The sequence below is a fragment of the Raphanus sativus genome, chromosome 4, assembly GCF_000801105.2.
Source record: "Raphanus sativus cultivar WK10039 chromosome 4, ASM80110v3, whole genome shotgun sequence".
Classification (NCBI taxonomy): domain Eukaryota; kingdom Viridiplantae; phylum Streptophyta; class Magnoliopsida; order Brassicales; family Brassicaceae; genus Raphanus; species Raphanus sativus.
In genome coordinates this window covers 23,391,165-23,408,902 of record NC_079514.1, presented here as the reverse complement: position 1 = coordinate 23,408,902, position 17,738 = coordinate 23,391,165, and the positions used below count along the sequence as shown (strand labels likewise).

At 42.2% G+C, this 17,738-nt stretch overlaps 2 protein-coding genes across 2 annotated transcripts; one reads left to right on the top strand and one right to left on the bottom strand.

Annotated features, from left to right (window-relative positions):
• Positions 1-3,625: 3,625 nt before the first annotated feature.
• LOC108815642 (uncharacterized) lies at positions 3,626-4,368 on the bottom strand. Its single transcript, XM_018588181.1, has 2 exons — positions 4,269-4,368; positions 3,626-4,110 (listed from the first exon to the last, which is right to left on the bottom strand). Exons 1-2 carry the CDS (start codon positions 4,366-4,368, stop codon positions 3,626-3,628), a joined length of 585 nt encoding a protein of 194 aa, XP_018443683.1.
• A 1,968-nt stretch (positions 4,369-6,336) lies between these two features.
• Positions 6,337-10,947, top strand: LOC108818429 (phosphatidylinositol 3-kinase VPS34). The gene is given in 18 exon segments (XM_018591398.2): positions 6,337-6,606; positions 6,687-6,765; positions 6,830-6,926; positions 7,007-7,165; positions 7,235-7,444; positions 7,572-7,704; positions 7,707-7,749; positions 7,921-8,068; positions 8,145-8,240; positions 8,347-8,482; positions 8,601-8,722; positions 8,911-9,102; positions 9,190-9,360; positions 9,447-9,584; positions 9,665-9,819; positions 9,914-10,057; positions 10,147-10,294; positions 10,398-10,947. Coding segments are annotated over 18 exon segments (2,421 nt in total). The 5' UTR covers positions 6,337-6,494; the 3' UTR covers positions 10,536-10,947.
• The last annotated feature ends 6,791 nt before the right edge of the window (positions 10,948-17,738 follow it).

Genomic DNA, 17,738 nt, shown 5'->3' with positions numbered 1-17,738 from the left:
GCAAGAAGGTTCGGCCCTTACCTCAACCAGCCGCAGTCCGAGTCGGAGGAAGATGAGTCTGAGTATGAGCCACCAGATCGTGGAGGTGCAAACCAGGCCGCTCGAGGTGGGAGACGTGGTAGAGATGTAAGTCCTTACCAAAGGCGGGACGAAATCCCTGACCGGAGGAGAGATCGAGACCGGAACGATGATGCGGCCTTTCAAAGAGGCAAGGACATCAAACTGAAGCCACATACGTTAGCGGGAAAGGTCGATCCGGATGCCTACATCACATGGGAGAAGCGCATGGAATATATCTTTGAGTACTACAAGTACTCCGAGGCAAAGAAGATAGCTCTAGCCGCGGCCCAGCTTACTGATAATGCTCTATCATGGTGGGATCGAGATGTTGCTAAGTCCGGCCCAGTATGGAGAGCCCAAAACTGGATTGAGATGCGAACCAAACTCCGAGCGAGGTACATTCCATCACATTATCCTAGAGATTTACTAAAACGTTTTCGGAAGTTGTCTCAGGGAACTAAGTCCGTGGAGGAGTACTTTGAAGAGTTTGAGGCTCTAAGGAACCGATTGGAAGTGGACGAGTCTGAGGCGTCCATGATGTCTCAGTTCTTGGAGGGGCTGAATGATCGGATTGCACGGAAGGTGGAGCGCCAGCCGTATGAGGACTTCAATGATCTCTTGCACTATGCCGTCGAGGCTGAGGGCCATATCAAGAGGAAGAATGCGGCCACTAGCCGGAGCAAACCTGCGTGGTCTCAACCAGGTTCCAAAGGTGCTGAAAAGAACAAATCCATAGAAGTGGAGAACCGGTTCAAGAAGAACCAAGCTGACACAACTAGAGCCGGTTCATCTGACCAAGGTAAGGGTCAAGTTCAAAATCAGAGAACTCGTGATATTACTTGTTTTAAATGTCAGGGAAAATGACACTATGCTAGAGATTGTCCGAACAAAAGAGTGATAGTCCTTAAGGCCGATGGGGAGTATGAGTCCCAAGATGAGGCCGAGTTGGAGACAGATGCATCTGATGAGGAATTGGTCGATTATGCTGAGACTGGTGAGTTACTAGTGACCAGACGATCCCTCAGTGCACTCTTTGATCTTGAAACCGTCCAGAGAGAAACATCTTCCATACAAGATGTAGTGTGGAACAAAAGGTATGTAGCTTGATCATAGATGGTGGTTCTTGTACTAATGTGGCTAGCAAGTATCTTGTTGATAAGCTAGGTTTGATCAAGACTCCACACCCGAGACCATACCGACTCAAGTGGCTCAATGATGAGACTGAGCTCAAGATAGCCGAGCAAGTTGTTGTGTCTTTTAGTATTGGCAGGTACCCCGCGGCTTGCATGAACGCCTCCACAGCTTTTTCTCCTGTGGATCCCGACATATTACCTGCAAAGGACAAAAGCAGTCAATGAACCAGCTCGCAAGAAAAGACATGACGTGAAAAGCTTACCCCAGATGCTGCACTGCCTTAAGACTTTTTTGCTGGTAAGAAAGGTGGTTTGACGACGCGACGGAGGAAGATCAAGGACCTGATCAGCAACTTCCTTCCCTTCAGGCACGGGCTTGCGAGACACCTCTGCGATAAAAAAAAAAGACGAATTAATATCGCATTCAAAGACTATCGAGAAGAATAGCAATCTACCCACTACATGCCAAATAGGAGAAAATCCAGGAAGGGTTACGAAGGCAAATCTCTCTGCCCATCTATTACTAAAGACTAGATGACGCTTCCTTGCGCCTTTCTCGATCTCTCGAACCAGAGCTTGGCTACTACGAGGGTGGAGGTAGTACTTCCCCTTTGATCCAGGTAGATCAGCGACGTAGTACGAGTAGAGCACCTCGTTCACTCCTATCACCAAGCGCTCCAAGTCACCGAGGTTCTAGATCGCGATCAAGGTCCTCCAGGCTGGAGGAGTCAGCTGACCCGGGGAGATGTCCAAATGCTCCGAGAGTTTGGTGATCAGAGAAGGAACGTGATCCCGAAAGCCCGCCTCGAAGTATGCCTCGTAGATCGGGATCTCATCGACTTCGAAATCCGATATCGTGTCGGAAGGACCCGGAACTCGGATCTAGATCCTGGGGAAGATCGTACTTCCTCCTCCACTCTTCAATGTCTCTCTTTCCAATTCTGGAACCGGATCCACCAACAAAGACTCTTCGGCTTCATCACCGGAAGAAACGTACCCCGCGACGTCGAGACAGGGACCCTCTGCATCAGCTATGGGTTCGGGCGACTGAGAAGAAGAGTTCATCGAGCCTAGGGTTTCAGATCTAGCTCTACTATCTACGGGGGATTCTAGGGTTTTGCTAGGGGAACCGTCAGACATTATCGATCTAGCAAAAGAAAAGAAAAGAGAGAAGGGAAGAAGACGGCTACCTGAAGGAGAGGAAATCTTCAAGAAAAGGAGCCGCCAAGAGAGAGAATCTTGAGAAGAGTAGAGAAGAAATGAAGAGAAAAAGACTTTGGTTTCGATCAAATGAAAGAAAGAAGGAGAAAACCCTAGGGTTGCGACCATGCGCCTCGTGCAAATCGCCACACGATCAAATGGGCGCCAAAGGGAGAAACTCAACCGTCTTTGGGCCTATTCGCAAAGCCCACTTCATTCTATCAGATTCAAAAGGCAAGGCTCGTACCCCTTGATTCTTCAGAAGGGCAACACTCCATCTCATCTCTTCATTTGAAAATAAGTCAAGACACGGATCCGGACGCTCTAGGAAGCTACGACTTTCAGAGCCTCGTAAAATCAGTATCTCATTTCATCAGCCAGGGTCCCGGCCTGACTCACTGCAAGAAGATAAGGTACCCAAGAGATGCTCTGTCCAAGGAGAAAACTACTAAGGCTCAAGAAGCACATGTTATCCCTTGATTTCCACGAGCAAATCAAGGAATAAGGGCAAACTGTTGGGGAAAAATATCCAGACATAAGTTTTCTCCAGCTTCCGGATAGGTCCTCGACTTCCAGACCCTTGCTCAAGAAGAAACCAGGGACCGACCCCTGCCTTAGGTCCGACCTCCTAGATCGGACCGACCCTTTGGAGCAAAATAGAAGTTTTCTACCTAAGGGAAAACTTCCATTTTCTGATTATGGAAGAGTTCTATTACTTGAAGCCGACATCTACAACTATAAAAGGGGAGCCCAAATCCTAGAATAAGGGATTGACTTTCGGAGACTAGAAGATTAGAGTTTAGGCGACTAGAACTAGGGTTTACACACCCAAACATTGTAGTCCCGATTCAAACACTCAATAACATCTTCTAGTTTATGATTTCTCTTGCTTTCATACAAATCCTCTAGTGTTCCGTAGTACTAAAACGATCCTACACAAAAATACCCTAACACTCCCTTCTTTCTTTTCAAGTAGAGCGATTATGTCAACAAGAAGATCGAATCCCGGTGAGGCCGATAAGTCAAGGAATCGAGCCGGCAACGTCGAAGCGGAGAGGATTCGATCCGGTGATGTTAGCGAGGCGCTTACTGAGGTTCTTCGTGAGGAAACCCGAGTTCCCCCGGTTCCTTCTAGACAGGAGAGCAAGGAGTCCGGTGGCAAGGACTCGGCTATTCTTGTGAAGTCGAGTAGTCCTACTGACTCGGAGGGTCGCGAACGCCCATAACCACCCTTATTTGGGTCGGCCATGGAAGGTGCACAAGTTCTCAACGTCCTTCCTCATGTTTGGCCAAAAGAAATGGTCGGTTAGGACACTTAGAGTTTTATCTCTACCAAAATGTCCCATGAGGCCGCCACCATGGGCCTCCCGAACCAGCAATTCCCGCATGGACCCTTGGGGAATGCACAATTTCTTTTCCTTGAACAAGAAGCAATCTTGTTGGTAAAATGGGCCGGCTGCCATCTTGGTAGTTTTCCTGAAAACTTCTTGAAAATCAGGGTCAGTAAGATAAGAATCCTTAATATACTCAAAACCCATGATCTTAGCCTCCATGGTGGAGATAAGAGTGTGTCTCCGGGACAGTGCATCGGCCACCACATTGTCTTTGCCCTTCTTGTACTTAATCACATAAGGGAAATTCTCCACAAACTCTAACCATCTGGCGTGCCTCTTCTTGAGTGTGGTCTGACCTCTCAAGTGTTTAAGAGTCTCATGATCTGTATGAATAACAAACTCTTTAGACAAAAGATAATGTTGCAAGTTACAAAAGACAGGCTATCGTCTTCACGCATCGATCGATCGATTCATGTTCCGAAGGGAAGGAAGCGGGCAACCAGCGGGCTTAAAGTGCCTCACTAGTTGAGCCACACTATACGGATCCTCCGTAATCGGACAATCGTTGGAGTGCGTAACTTGCCAATGAAACGGCTTCGCGACCCCATCACCAAGAGAACTTGGGCGATGGTCAGAACCATTTGTCTTCGCCTTCTTGGCCGACCCAAATCTTGATCTCTATTTAATGGGTTGGGCTTATGTCCGACCCAAATAAGGGTGGTTATGGGCGTTGGGATGCAAGTGGCCAAGAGGGTGCAACCTTCGGTCCAAGTTGTGCCCATTCGCTCCAAGTCGTGCCTGTCCGTGAGGCAAGAATTACTCCCTCGGTTTCTATAAATAGAGGCCCTCCCCATTTGATTTTCTCATCCAGTTCCAGATTAAAATACTCAGAGAAATCGTAGAGAGAGAGAGAGAGAGAGAAAGAGAGAGAGAAAGAGAGAGAGATTACAGCCAAGTAGAAGGCCGATTGTGGTGGTTTAGTTTTCCGGCGACTCTGATCGTTTGTGAAAGTCATCTCGGATCAAGAATGGGATACCAAGACAAATAGAAGCACGTGGAGAACCCTGATGTGGTTTTCAAGGTAAGAGATGGACCATAGTTCAATCAATCTTGACGGATGGCTCTTAGCGGCCAACCGCAGATCTGATTGGTTCTTTAATCTCATATGTTTCTCTTAATCTATTTCCCTTCATTCTTCTTCTCTTCTTTCTGGTTATACACGAGGATTTGTGATGGTTGGGTCCAAGGCTTAGTCCGATCACACTCTAACCGTAAACTAGATTGTGGGTCGGTTACGCGGGACGGTCCGAATCATACCAAGGAATGGGTGGTTGGACTGAATGGTTGGAATATCCCAAAGGGTACGAGTTGCCAAGAGTCACGAGTTACCAAGAGTCATGATTTTCCAAAGAGTACAAGTAACAGAAGGTACGAGATACCAAGAGTTACGAGTACCATAAGGTACCATAGACCAGAAGGTGCTATTGACCAAGGGGTACGAGATACCAAAGGGTGCAAGTTCCAATCGGTACTAATGGATGCAGGTTCTGTATGATCCATATGGTTCAGTCCACGGCTTGTTAAGTCGGGACTTATGCACGGTTCGTCTAACCGGAGTAATGAGTCGCAAGGTCCGGCCGGTTGATGATCAATCCGGATTGGGCTTGGTCTTACTCGGTTGTATGGATCCAGGCCCAGTGCCATATCAGGTAAGGAAGTCCATCGGGCCTTAGAGCCGGACTTCAGGAATGATTGGACGAACCTAGGCAATGTCCGGATATGCAGACTGGTCTTTGGACAATACGTTTCCGGTCGTGTTTCTGTTTCTTTTATCTGGACTGTCTATCTATTCTAAGTCATGTGGGGAGTTGGTTGATTGACTTAGGGATTGATAGGCAGGTCCGACTATTTATGTAATTGTCTTGATTGAGGTTTATCATAGTTCTAGGAACCAATCCAAGCATTATAAAATCTATCTGTTCTGAATTTACTGTACTGAATTTGAAAATATGCGGGAGTCAGCATTACACTCGTAATTGGAAGCGCTAAAATGGGCTATGGAGACCGTGCTGCAACATTCGGACTGTCAGCGTTTTGGTACTTGCAAAAATCTAATTACAATGCTAACAAAACCACAGGTTTGGCCAAATTTCTCAACTGAGATGGAAATGATTCAAACTCTCAAGATGTGTTACTCGAACTTCAAGATCTGCTACATCCCAAAGGTACAAAATGTGATAGCTGATTCGTTAGTTAAGACCGTTCGTACTTTCCATAAAGCTCTTTGTTACTTTAGTTGTTATATTCCAGTTTTCTTACATAGATCACTTCAAATTTGAGGAGTAGAATAGCAGTTTGATGTAAAAGAAAAAAAACTAAATAAATATTAAAATGTATTGTATGCAAACTTTTGAGATTTTTATTGGATTATTTCAGATTATAAATTTAGAATTTTGAAAATATATTAGTATGTAATAATAGTTAAAAACAAAATAAAATGTATAAAAATGATTATATATTTTTAAAATAATAAAATTACACAAATATATATATATATATATATATATATATATATATATATATTTTTTTAAACTCTAGTTGATACTTAAGTAGGAGTTGATTTGGCCGGAGCCGTGTACGTAAGACTCGGGAGTTGGGATTACGTCTACTCCTTCCTCCAAATCGGATCGGATTGATTCAAACAATTCCGCAGATGAAAAAAACCCTAATTCGAAAGTTGTACTAGAAAGTCAGGAAATCAAATCAAATGGGTGGGAGCGAGTTTCGGTTCTTCCTCTCCTGCGATATCAACTCCCCCGTCACTTTTCGTATCGACAAGCTCGATGGAATCTTTCCCATCCGGAAATCCCCTGATTCGGGTACTCTAAAGATTCGATATTTGGTTTCTGATATTGTTGGTTTGGTTTATGTTTATGATAAGGACTTGTGTCCATGGCAGAGGAGAAAAAACCAGAGCTTTACATTGAGTGTGCATTGTATATCAATGGAGCTCCTTTTGGCCTTCCCATGACAACAAGGTTTCTTTTTTTATTTTATTACGAGATCCTCCATTTTGGTGACCTCATCTCTTTTTAATTCCAGATTGCACACTACAGGACCACCATACTGCTGGAACGAACTCATCACTCTCAGTTCTAAATACCGGGACTTGACTGCTCACTCTCAACTTGCCATCACAGTAATTAAACAAATAGCTGAACCCTTTCCTTGTTTCTTTTTTTCTCTGTGCTTATCAATGGGTTCTATGCTCCGTGTCAGGTATGGGATGTTTCGTGTGGAAAAAGTAATGGACTGATTGGTGGTGCCACCATCCTTCTCTTTAACAGCAAGATGCAAATGAAATCAGGGAAGCAGAAGCTTAGGCTCTGGCAAGGCAAGGAAGCGGATGGTTCATTTCCTACCTCTACTCCTGGAAAGGTTTCTTGATTCATCTCAATGCTAGATTTATATTTAAAAAATGTTGTTTGACTACCTCTACTTCTGTAGGTTCCACGGCATGAGCGCGGTGAGCTAGAGCGTTTGGAGAAGCTCCTGAATAAGTTTGAGAGGGGGCAGATCCAAAGCATTGATTGGCTGGACCGACTTATGTTGAAGTCCTTGGATAAAATCAAGGAACAAGAAAGTTCCAAACATGGAAACTCAAATCTTTACTTGGTTATCGACTTCTGTAGTTTTGAGCATCGAGTTGTATTTCAGGTACAATCTTCACTGCTAAAGGATTTGTCTGTAACCATATCACCTATTCGAATATAAAAATGTATCCATTTGTCTTGCTATATTCAAGTGATCAATGGAGTTATGTCTATCTGCTTTTGATTTCTAGGAGTCTGGAGCCAATGTGTTGATAACTTCCCCAATAGGCTCAACAAATGAATTTGTTACAGTCTGGGATACAGAACTGGGAAAGTTTAATCCTTCAGAGCACAAGCAGTTAAAGCTGGCAAGGAGCTTGGATCGTGCATTATTGACAGGGATCTCAAGCCCAGTAACGCCGAGCGGAAGTAAGTATTGAATGCAGTTTTTTTTCTTGGTGTTGAATTGAAGTTGTGTGGTACTCTTAAGAGAAATAGTTTACTGTCATTTCTCGATCATGTTATTATGAAATATATTTGCATATAATCTCACTATTAGGTGATTTTCTTTTTCTTTACCCATATTTTCTTCTTTTAAAGATCAATACAGAGCGTTCTGAAATATCCGCCAACAAGGACACTGAGTGGAGATGAAAGACAACTTCTTTGGAAGTTCCGTTTCTCTCTGATGTCTGAAAAGAGAGCTCTGACAAAGTTTCTACGCTGTGTGGAGTGGAGTGATGTTCAGGTAAACGTCCTTTTGCTTGTTCATATATGTTCATGGTTCTTATTTTTACATGTTGCATGATCTCTCATGTTGGCAGGAAGCAAAGCAAGCAATTCAACTGATGTACAAATGGGAAACGATCGATGTTTGTGATGCCCTGGAGCTACTTTCTCCTCTATTTGAAAGTGAAGAGGTACTACGAGGGCCCAATCTACTTTTTTTCTTTCTGGTCTTTTAACCTTCTACTGGATCTCCTTTCCCATAAATGTTTGCTCATTCCTCACTAAACCCACTGATAGGTTCGAGCATTTGCTGTGAGTGTCCTTGAAAGAGCTGATGATGAAGAGCTCCAGTGTTACTTGCTTCAACTAGTTCAGGCTATCCGTTTTGAGCGCTCTGATAGATCTCGACTTTCTCAGTTCCTTGTTGAACGGGGTATGTACTGGTGCCATGAAACTATGTTGATTTTTTATTTATTTAATGTAACTGTTTTAGATTTGTTCCATGAGTTACAAATTGACTGTTTCCTGTTATATTTCTTTCAAACTTCTAGCATTACAGAATATTGAGTTGGCCAGTTACTTTCGCTGGTATGTTAATGTGGAACTTACTGATCATGTCTATAACAAGAGATACCACAGCACATACAACTTACTCGAGGAGAGTATGTCAAAGGTGTGGACCTAGCACTAAAAAGTTACACAATAGTCAGATTTTAAAGCCGTTGAACAGTTCTAGGTTGCTCAGCATATACATGTTAGGGTTGTAATTTGTGTCCTTGGGAGCAAGGAACTGATCTGTGTTAGTCATCAAATGATTTTTGTTTAGCTGCTCAATAATGTTTTTTCTTTTTGTTATGTCAGCTACCACCTGGTGTTAACGGAGAAGATGGAATTAAACTGTGGCAAAGTTTGGTGCGCCAAACAGAACTGACGGCTCAGCTATGTACCATTACACGAGAAGTGAGAAATGTACGTGGAAACACACAGAAAAAAATTGAGAAGCTTAAGCAGCTTTTAAGTGGAATCCTTAGCGAGCTTACCTACTTTGAAGAGGTACTTTCACTCTAGCAAATGGGTTTTAATGATTTGTCTATTGAAGAATGTCTGACCATTTTGTATTGTTTTTTGGATTATTATCAGCCTCTCCGATCACCCCTTACGCCTAGTGTTATCATAAAGGGGATTGTGCCCGGAGAATCAACGCTCTTTAAAAGTCAACTGAATCCTCTGCGGCTAGCTTTCCGAACAGAAGACGAAGGAACTTGCAAAGTTATATTTAAGAAGGGAGATGATCTCCGACAAGACCAACTGGTATATTTAGGTCTATTGCATCACATACATTGTGGTTAGATCTTCTCCTCATGTTGTGATTTTTGTTTCTCTACTATCCTCTATAGGTTGTTCAAATGGTTTGGCTCATGGATAGATTGCTTAAGCTGGAAAATCTTGATCTCTGCCTAACACCTTACAAGGTTTTAGCAACTGGACATGACGAAGGAATGCTTGAGTTCATTCCATCACGTCCCTTGGCTCAGGTATAGCGCCTTAATCCATTTTCCCACAGGCCATTGTAGTTTTGAGACTAATCCTAAGATATGTGCTTTCGCATGGACAGATTCTCTCAGAGAACCGAAGCATAACAAGTTATCTGCAGAAGTTTCATCCTGATGAGCATGCTCCTTTTGGGATAACAGCCACTTGTCTCGATACGTTTATAAAAAGCTGTGCGGGCTATTCTGTTATCACATATATACTTGGGATTGGAGACAGGTAGGGTGCAAAACATTTAACCCGGGGTTGTGTTCTAGAAGTCTTACCAATTGTCTTGGAATCAAATTGTGATGGTCTGTTTTTTGATATGTAGACACCTGGACAACCTTCTCCTTACAGATGATGGCCGTCTGTTCCACGTTGATTTCGCGTTTATTCTTGGTAGAGATCCTAAACCATTCCCTCCACCAATGAAACTCTGCAAAGAAATGGTGGAAGCCATGGGTGGAGCAGATAGGTACCAGATTTACTTACTATAAAAAAATCGAATGAATCTCGGCTGAATGGTTATACACCATCAGACTTACTCTGTACTATGTTTTGCAGCCAATACTACACGAGGTTCAAATCCTACTGTTGTGAAGCCTACAACATTCTTCGCAAATCAAGCAACCTTATTTTGAATCTGTTCTATCTCATGGCGGGTTCCACTATTCCGGATATAGCTTCGGATCCGGAGAAGGGCATTCTCAAAGTAAGTTTCTTTCACTCTCACCAGACCCACCATTCATTTTTGTATGGATTGGATCTTACTTGCACCATATTGTTCTCCTACATGAACTTTTTGATCTATACAGCTCCAAGAGAAGTTTAGGCTTGATATGGACGATGAAGCATGCATCCATTTCTTTCAAGATCTGATTAATGAAAGCGTAAGCGCTCTGTTCCCGCAAATGGTTGAAACCATACATAGATGGGCTCAGTACTGGCGTTAAACCACATGGTTTAACAGACACCGTGTTAACTTGATCAGGATAATATAGATGCCAATTTACTTTGTCACGTTTGTAACACTCGGAGGTTTGTTTCTGTTCCGGCCTTTTATTCATCTTCTGTCGAAGGGCTGTGTTATATCTGTAAATAAATCTCGTTAGCCTTGGAGAACAAGATTATTGACACTCCAAAAACGCCGTGTTTCATCTTCATTCCCTTCATCGCTGGGCTTCCTTTTCCTTGTAAACTGGTACTCCATCATTTTAACTCTTTTGTGAATCGCCTGTTCGTTTGTGTTGTTGCCATGTTAGAGCATCTCTATTGTATTAGTCAATATTTTATTCTAAAATGAAATAGAATTTTACTCCAATGTATTATTTCATTTTTTATTCTAAAAATAATGTTTTAAACTTATTGTATTTGAAAGGTTAGAAATGAAAAATTCTTTAGGAGAGTTGATAGGGATCTTTTGGCCCTAAGTTGATATGGAAAAAGCGAGTGTCAAGCCTGGTTCAATGTAAATGAAACAGTACCACGAATTCCACAAGAGCATAGTATTGAAAAACTCCAAGTCATAAGCTTGGGGAATATCTGCTTAGTAGATGGATCATGGACGGCAACGGTACAATTCAGTAGGTGTGGATGAGTTTGGATGGATAGCATGAGGAAAGCTAAAACTTATTGGGACACGAAATTTTATTAGAGGAGAATCTGCTCTACACTCTGAAATTCTGACACTCAGATGGGCGGTGGAGAGTATGTTGCAATACTCCACATGTCAGAACTTTGGAACAGACTGCAAAGACTTGATCGCGATGATTGAAAGATCCCATGATTGACCAAGATTTTCTACAAAGCTGGAAAAGGATAGCGACTTTATAGATATGCTTTCGGACTTCAAGATTACTCCTATTCCACGAGCGCAAAATCGGATTTCAAAATTTTTAGCCAAGACTGCGAGATCATTTCATAGAGTTCTTCTCTTTGTTGGTTATTTTATTCCGATTTGGTTACCCAGACCACTTCAAATTTGAGTAATAGAATAGCCTTTGGTTGTGAAAAAAAAAACTTATTGTATTTTTATTTTTATTAATAATTGTTAATAACATCTTATACTTTTTAAAATTACCTATCAATCCCAATACTTTTATGTTTACATAAATTCCTTTAAACATAATTAAAAAATACAGAAATCATAAACATAAAATAAAAGACAATATATAAGTTATTTCAATAATGAGCCCTATATTATTTTTCCACAAATGATCAATTAATGCATTACATAATAAAAAAATGAATTTTTTTATCTTTGATATTCCTAAATCAAAATTATAATAGTTCTGTTTTGTGATTTGAATTCCATACACGATCCAAATGTCAGTGCATATATTGAAGCTCAGCAAATACAAATAATATCAAAGTGAAATGCTGAGTCACAAGATCAACAAGCTCTTTTTAGTTACAGCTCTTACAGGCGGATCGATATCAATCACCTCGACCATTTCCTGAACAGCACCATCAGCTACGGGCGCTGCGGTAGATGTAGCTCGACCCATGGATGAGTTCACCAAAGGGGTGACCATCTGGGTCATAGCAACCATATGGTTGCCCATAAGCTTCATGGCCTCCAACACATCCTTCATGGATGGTCTTGCGGCATGGTTTCCTTCACCATTGACCGCAACCGTATGTGGGTCACCATGACGCTCGGCATTTGAGGATTATGCTTCCTCTTCACGCTCCTGCTCATGCTCCTTTATCGTACCATCGACTCGCCCTTGAGTAAGGTTGGCTTGATCATAGGTTTCTCCTGCGACGGTGTTAGTTGCAACTGGATCGGTTGGTAACCCAGTCAGGTTGACCTCGTCTCCCGTTGCCTTACCCTTCGGGTCCGTCCTAATTTGATTTTTCCAACATAAGGATTCCAGACAATGTTACTACAGAAACATAACATATCAAAAACATATCAATCCCTAGGCTAAGCAATCATAACCTCACCGTGAGACCTCAATCAACTGGCTGCGTTTGTTTGTGTGTGGACTACCATAAACCAAACTATCCTAGAATCAAGCATGCTCTGATACCAACTTGTAAGACCCGATCCTGGCCTCTCGACCCAACTGGACCAGCAGACTTTATATTTTCTTTCCTTGTTTGATTCATTTTAAGTCTTTTATTTACTAAGTCATATTCAGATATGAAGTTCATAAATAATCGACCAGATAGCACAGCGGAATAAATAATAAGTTTATGTAGTATTACTTAGAAAAATGTAATACAATACATAGTTTGTTAACAGTCTCATAAACAATAACTAGTTCCTCCCTAACTTCATCTAGCCACACACTGCACAGCCTCTCACTGACCAAGTCTTCACGGCTCCTTGACTTGACCACAACCAACCTCAGTTCCTGAAACCATAACCAGATAAGCATTAATCACACTTAAGTCAGAACAAATAGATTCTATAATGCTTGGCTTGGTTCCTAAAACTATGATAAACCTCAATCAAGACAATTACATAAATAGTCGGACCTGCCTATCAATCCCTAAGTCAATCAACCAACCGCCCCACATGACTTAGAATAGATAGACAGTCCGGATAAAAGAAACATAAACACGACCGGAACCGTATTGTCCAAAGACCAGTCCGCATATCCGGACATAGTCTAGGTTCGTCCGATCATTCCTGAATTTCGGCTCTAAGGCCCGATGGACTTCCTTACCTGATATGGCACTGGGCCTGGATCCATACAACCGAGTAAGGCCAAGCCCATTCCAGATTGATTATCAACCGGCCGGACCTTGCGACTCATTACTCCGGTTAGACGAACCGTGCATAAGTCCCGACTTAACAAGCCGCGGACTGAACCATATGGATTGGACAGAACCTGCATCCATTAGTACCAATTGGAACTTGCACCCTTTGGTATCTCGTACCCCTTGGTCAATAGCACCTTCTGGTCTATGGTACCTTCTGGTACTCGTAACTCTTGGTATCTCGTACCTTCTGGTTACTTGTACTCTTTAGAAACTCATGACTCTTGGTAACTTGTGACTCTTGGCAACTCGTACCCTTTGGGATATTCCAACCGTTCAGTCCAACCACCCATTCCTTGGTATGATTTGGACCGTCCCGCATAACCGACCCACAATCTAGTTTGCGGCTAGAGTGTGATCGGACTAAGCCTTGGACCCAACCATCACAACTCTTCGTGTATAACCAGAAAGAAGAGAAGAAGAATGAAGGGAAATAGATTAAGAGAAACAGATGAGATTAAGGAACCAATCAGATCCGCGGTTTGACCACTAAGGGCCATCCGTTCAGATTGATGGAACTATGGTCCATCTCTTACTTTGGAAACCACATCAGGGTTCTCCACGTGATTCTACTTGTCTTGGTCTCCCATTCTTGATCCGAGATGACTTTCACAAAAGATCAGAGTCGCCGGAAAACTAAACCACCACAATCGGCCTTCTACTTGGCCGGATCCCTCTCTCTCTATCTCTCTCTCTCTCTCTATATATATATATATATATATATTATATATTATATATATATATATATGATTTCTCTGAGTATTTTACTCTGGAACTGGATGAGAAAATCAAATGCGGAGGGCCTCTATTTATAGAAACCGAGGGGGTAAGTCTTGCCTCACGGACAGGCACGACTTGGAGCGAATGGGCACAAGTTGGACCGAAGGTTGCACCTCTTGGCCACTTGCATCCCAACGCCCATAACCACCCTTATTTTGGGTCGGACATAAGCCCAACCCATTACCTAAGCCCTTTAGACTTAGCCCATGGCCTTGCCTAAGAACCCAACAGACCTTAGCCATCATGGCCGGACCAACCAGCCCGCCACTGATCCGGACCCGGACCATCAGCCGAAATCCGAACAGTCCGTCTAGCTGAGATGAGCTGGCTCCCAGCTGACCCAGCTGTATGAGTTAGTAGTCCATCTAGTGGAGCTGACATTGTACTGATAGAGCTGGAGTGAACTTGACGTAGCTTCGTTTAGCTAGTCGAGCTACTCGTCTACTTCGCCCAGCTATCGTCCAGCTCGTCTTAGCTGACTCATTTCTTTCCCACTCTCGTGTGGTTAAGTTTTGCAATACTTAACCTTTTATTTGGACCATGGAACGCTTGCCTTTGATCAGATTGATCGGCATTGCGTTTCCTCAAACTAGGGGTGGGCACTTTACCCGATATCCGAAGCTGCACCCGAACCCGATCCAAAAACCCGAACCAAAATCCGAACCGAAATAGCAAAATACCCTAACAGATATTAATTTAGGAGAGATTGGATATCCGAACCCAAACGGGTAATATCCGAATCTGAATGGATAACCGAAGATAACCGAACATATATATACTTACCCTTATATTTTTAGTTTTCATCTCTCTTTTTATTTAAAATATTTATATTGATGTCACACATACTTTAAGATTATATAATATACATATAACTACGGACAAAAATGATTTGATATTCACTTAAAATGAATATCAAACTTTTTGTTTCATGTATTAACAAAAGTTACATCAAATTCTAAAAACAATAGCCAAATTAATTTATATTTATTTTAAAATGTTACCTCTAAATCTATTAATAATCCAATCTATTAAAAATAAAAAGTCAGTTAATCGAAAACTAAAATTTTAAATACAAAAACTTTAAAAATGAATTTTTTCTTTCAAAATCTAAATATCTGAACCCGACCCGAAATAACCGAACCCGGACTAAAAATACCCGAACTGACCCGAAGAATAGAAATACCTGAATGGTACTATACCTCTATATCGAAATACCCAAAAATCCGAAATACCTGACCTGAACCCAAACAGGTATCCGAACGCCCATCCGTACCTCGAAACATGACCCGTCCCAGCAATCCTATTCAGGATTGGGGGCGTGACAACTTTTCCCATAAACAACATGAAATCTTTGAATCACTGTATTTCACAAAAAATGAGTTACGTAATTAAAATTTAACTTATATATTGAAATCATACAAAACTTATAAGATTATAAATATATATTTCATGGATAAGACTTGATGTCACGCAGATGGAACTCTAGCTTCCTCCTTGGTTTGCCTAAGACCTGAATTTTTTCAAGCTCTCCCAACTCAACAACCTGACCAACAACGTCTGCAAGTTTATATTAACCAATTAGATTGTCAAAAAAAATTTAACAAAAGATTTAATCAGAAAGAAATCAAATCAGTGTTCATAATACCAATGAAGAAACATGGTTGAAGCGATCCACTCATAACCAACTAGAACTCGACCAAACTGAGAAACATGTCCTCATTCACATGATTGGATCTAGAGATGGAAATCATGGACCTGGACCGCGGGCCTGGCTCGTAAACGATTTTTGCGGGACGGGATTTGGCCGAGGTTTTCTAAGCCTGAAATTTTCGGGCTTTTTGCGGGACGAGTTGTTGCAGGACTGGACTTTTTCGGGATGGGACGAAGCGGGCCATAAGGGATTACAAGGACCCCCATTTTTTCTTATTTATTTCATCTTTTACCTGAAAAATGTGAGAGAGTGAGTGAGAAGAAGGTGATTCGTGTGACTTCTCCTCAGAAAATGAAGGGAGCTCCGGCAATGACAATTCGAGCTCCGACGATTACGATTCGAGCTCCGGTGATGATGATTTGAGCTCCAACGATGATAATTTGATCTATGGTGGTGTTTTTTTTATTATATATATATTATATTTTTTTAAATATGAAATACCCAAACCGGGATTTCGGAATCGATTACATATTTGATTTAGCATAACCCGTTTCTGTCCCGACCAACTAAGTTTTCCCTACACAAATCTAACTAACACGGTCCGCTTAATAGCCAAGATATACTAGGAACCTATACTGTTCTCAACCAGAAGATACCTAGCCCGAAGAGATTGAATTAACACAGATGACCCATATTGTCGGTACTCCCTAGACCTAAGAGACTGTACAATCGTCTTAGTCGGCTTTCTATCCGGAGTAGCTGAATATCGGTTGCCTCTTCAAACATGTAACCTATCTGACACTGAAGCTATAAAAACCGAGATATCGGGGAAGGGTCCGAGCCAACCAAACAACTTACACACGGTTGAGACACTACACCTTCTGAGCATTTACGTTTAGCTCGACTTGGCTGCACCAAGACTCAGCTTCACGAAGACACTACTCCTTCTAAGCATAACGTCCGGTGGTGTTTTAGTTTGGTGTTCCTTTTTAGTTACTTAGGGATTGGCAGTTTTGATTTGGTGTTTGGTTTTATTTATTTTTTTTGATTCATCAAACTAAAATATTGATTATGAACTTATGAGTTATAAACTAATGAAAAACATATTTTGCAATTATATTTAATTGGTATGTTAATATGTTTGGTGTGTGACAAAATTAACTATAACTATTGTTTTGAATAACAAATAAGCAAACTAATGATTGGTGAATCATCTCCAGTTCAATCGATGACCTGAATCATGTCTTAGAGTAGCCTAAAGTGTCATGGAGTGGTCTGAAGCGTCGTGCTGCTTGTATGTATCATTTGTCCCGCGGTGATACGCCCTGGATCGAGCACCGACCTGTTTGGTTCATGGACACGGCCAAAAGTGGCAATCTTGTCAACCAGCTCGAACCAACCAAGGTTTTACCATCAGATCGTGCTGAACATCCTGCCCGTGCCATACCATCTGATCATTCAATCCATACCAACCATGTGTTCTCACCAGATCGTGCTGATCGGACCGTCTGTACCATCATAGCCGATCACACCGACCGTACCGCACGTCCTGTCCACCATATCGACCCACAGACTTCCGGAATGGAGTTCCATCTGGAACCACGACCTAGAGATGGAATGGATCAACGCACATCACTTCTTTCCCAACCATTTCAACATTCTAAGACTGATAGTCAAGCCAGAATCAACTTGGGACAAGAAGAGTTCAAAGATGCTCACAGATTTTCTCTTATGGCCCTTTTGGTGCGTCATGCGTGTCGCGAAGGCTGTCCTGACGTCCTTACTTCAGTGCCTGACCCATTGATGGATTTATCTCATCCATATTTCACTAAGGCATGGAAACTCAGCTGTCTGAAGACTTGGTTCATACCAGTTCACATTTCGGTCATGAAAATCAACCGTCGGGTCAAGTTCACCGTCCGGCGGGTGTGTATATCGTCCAGCGTGTGTCCTT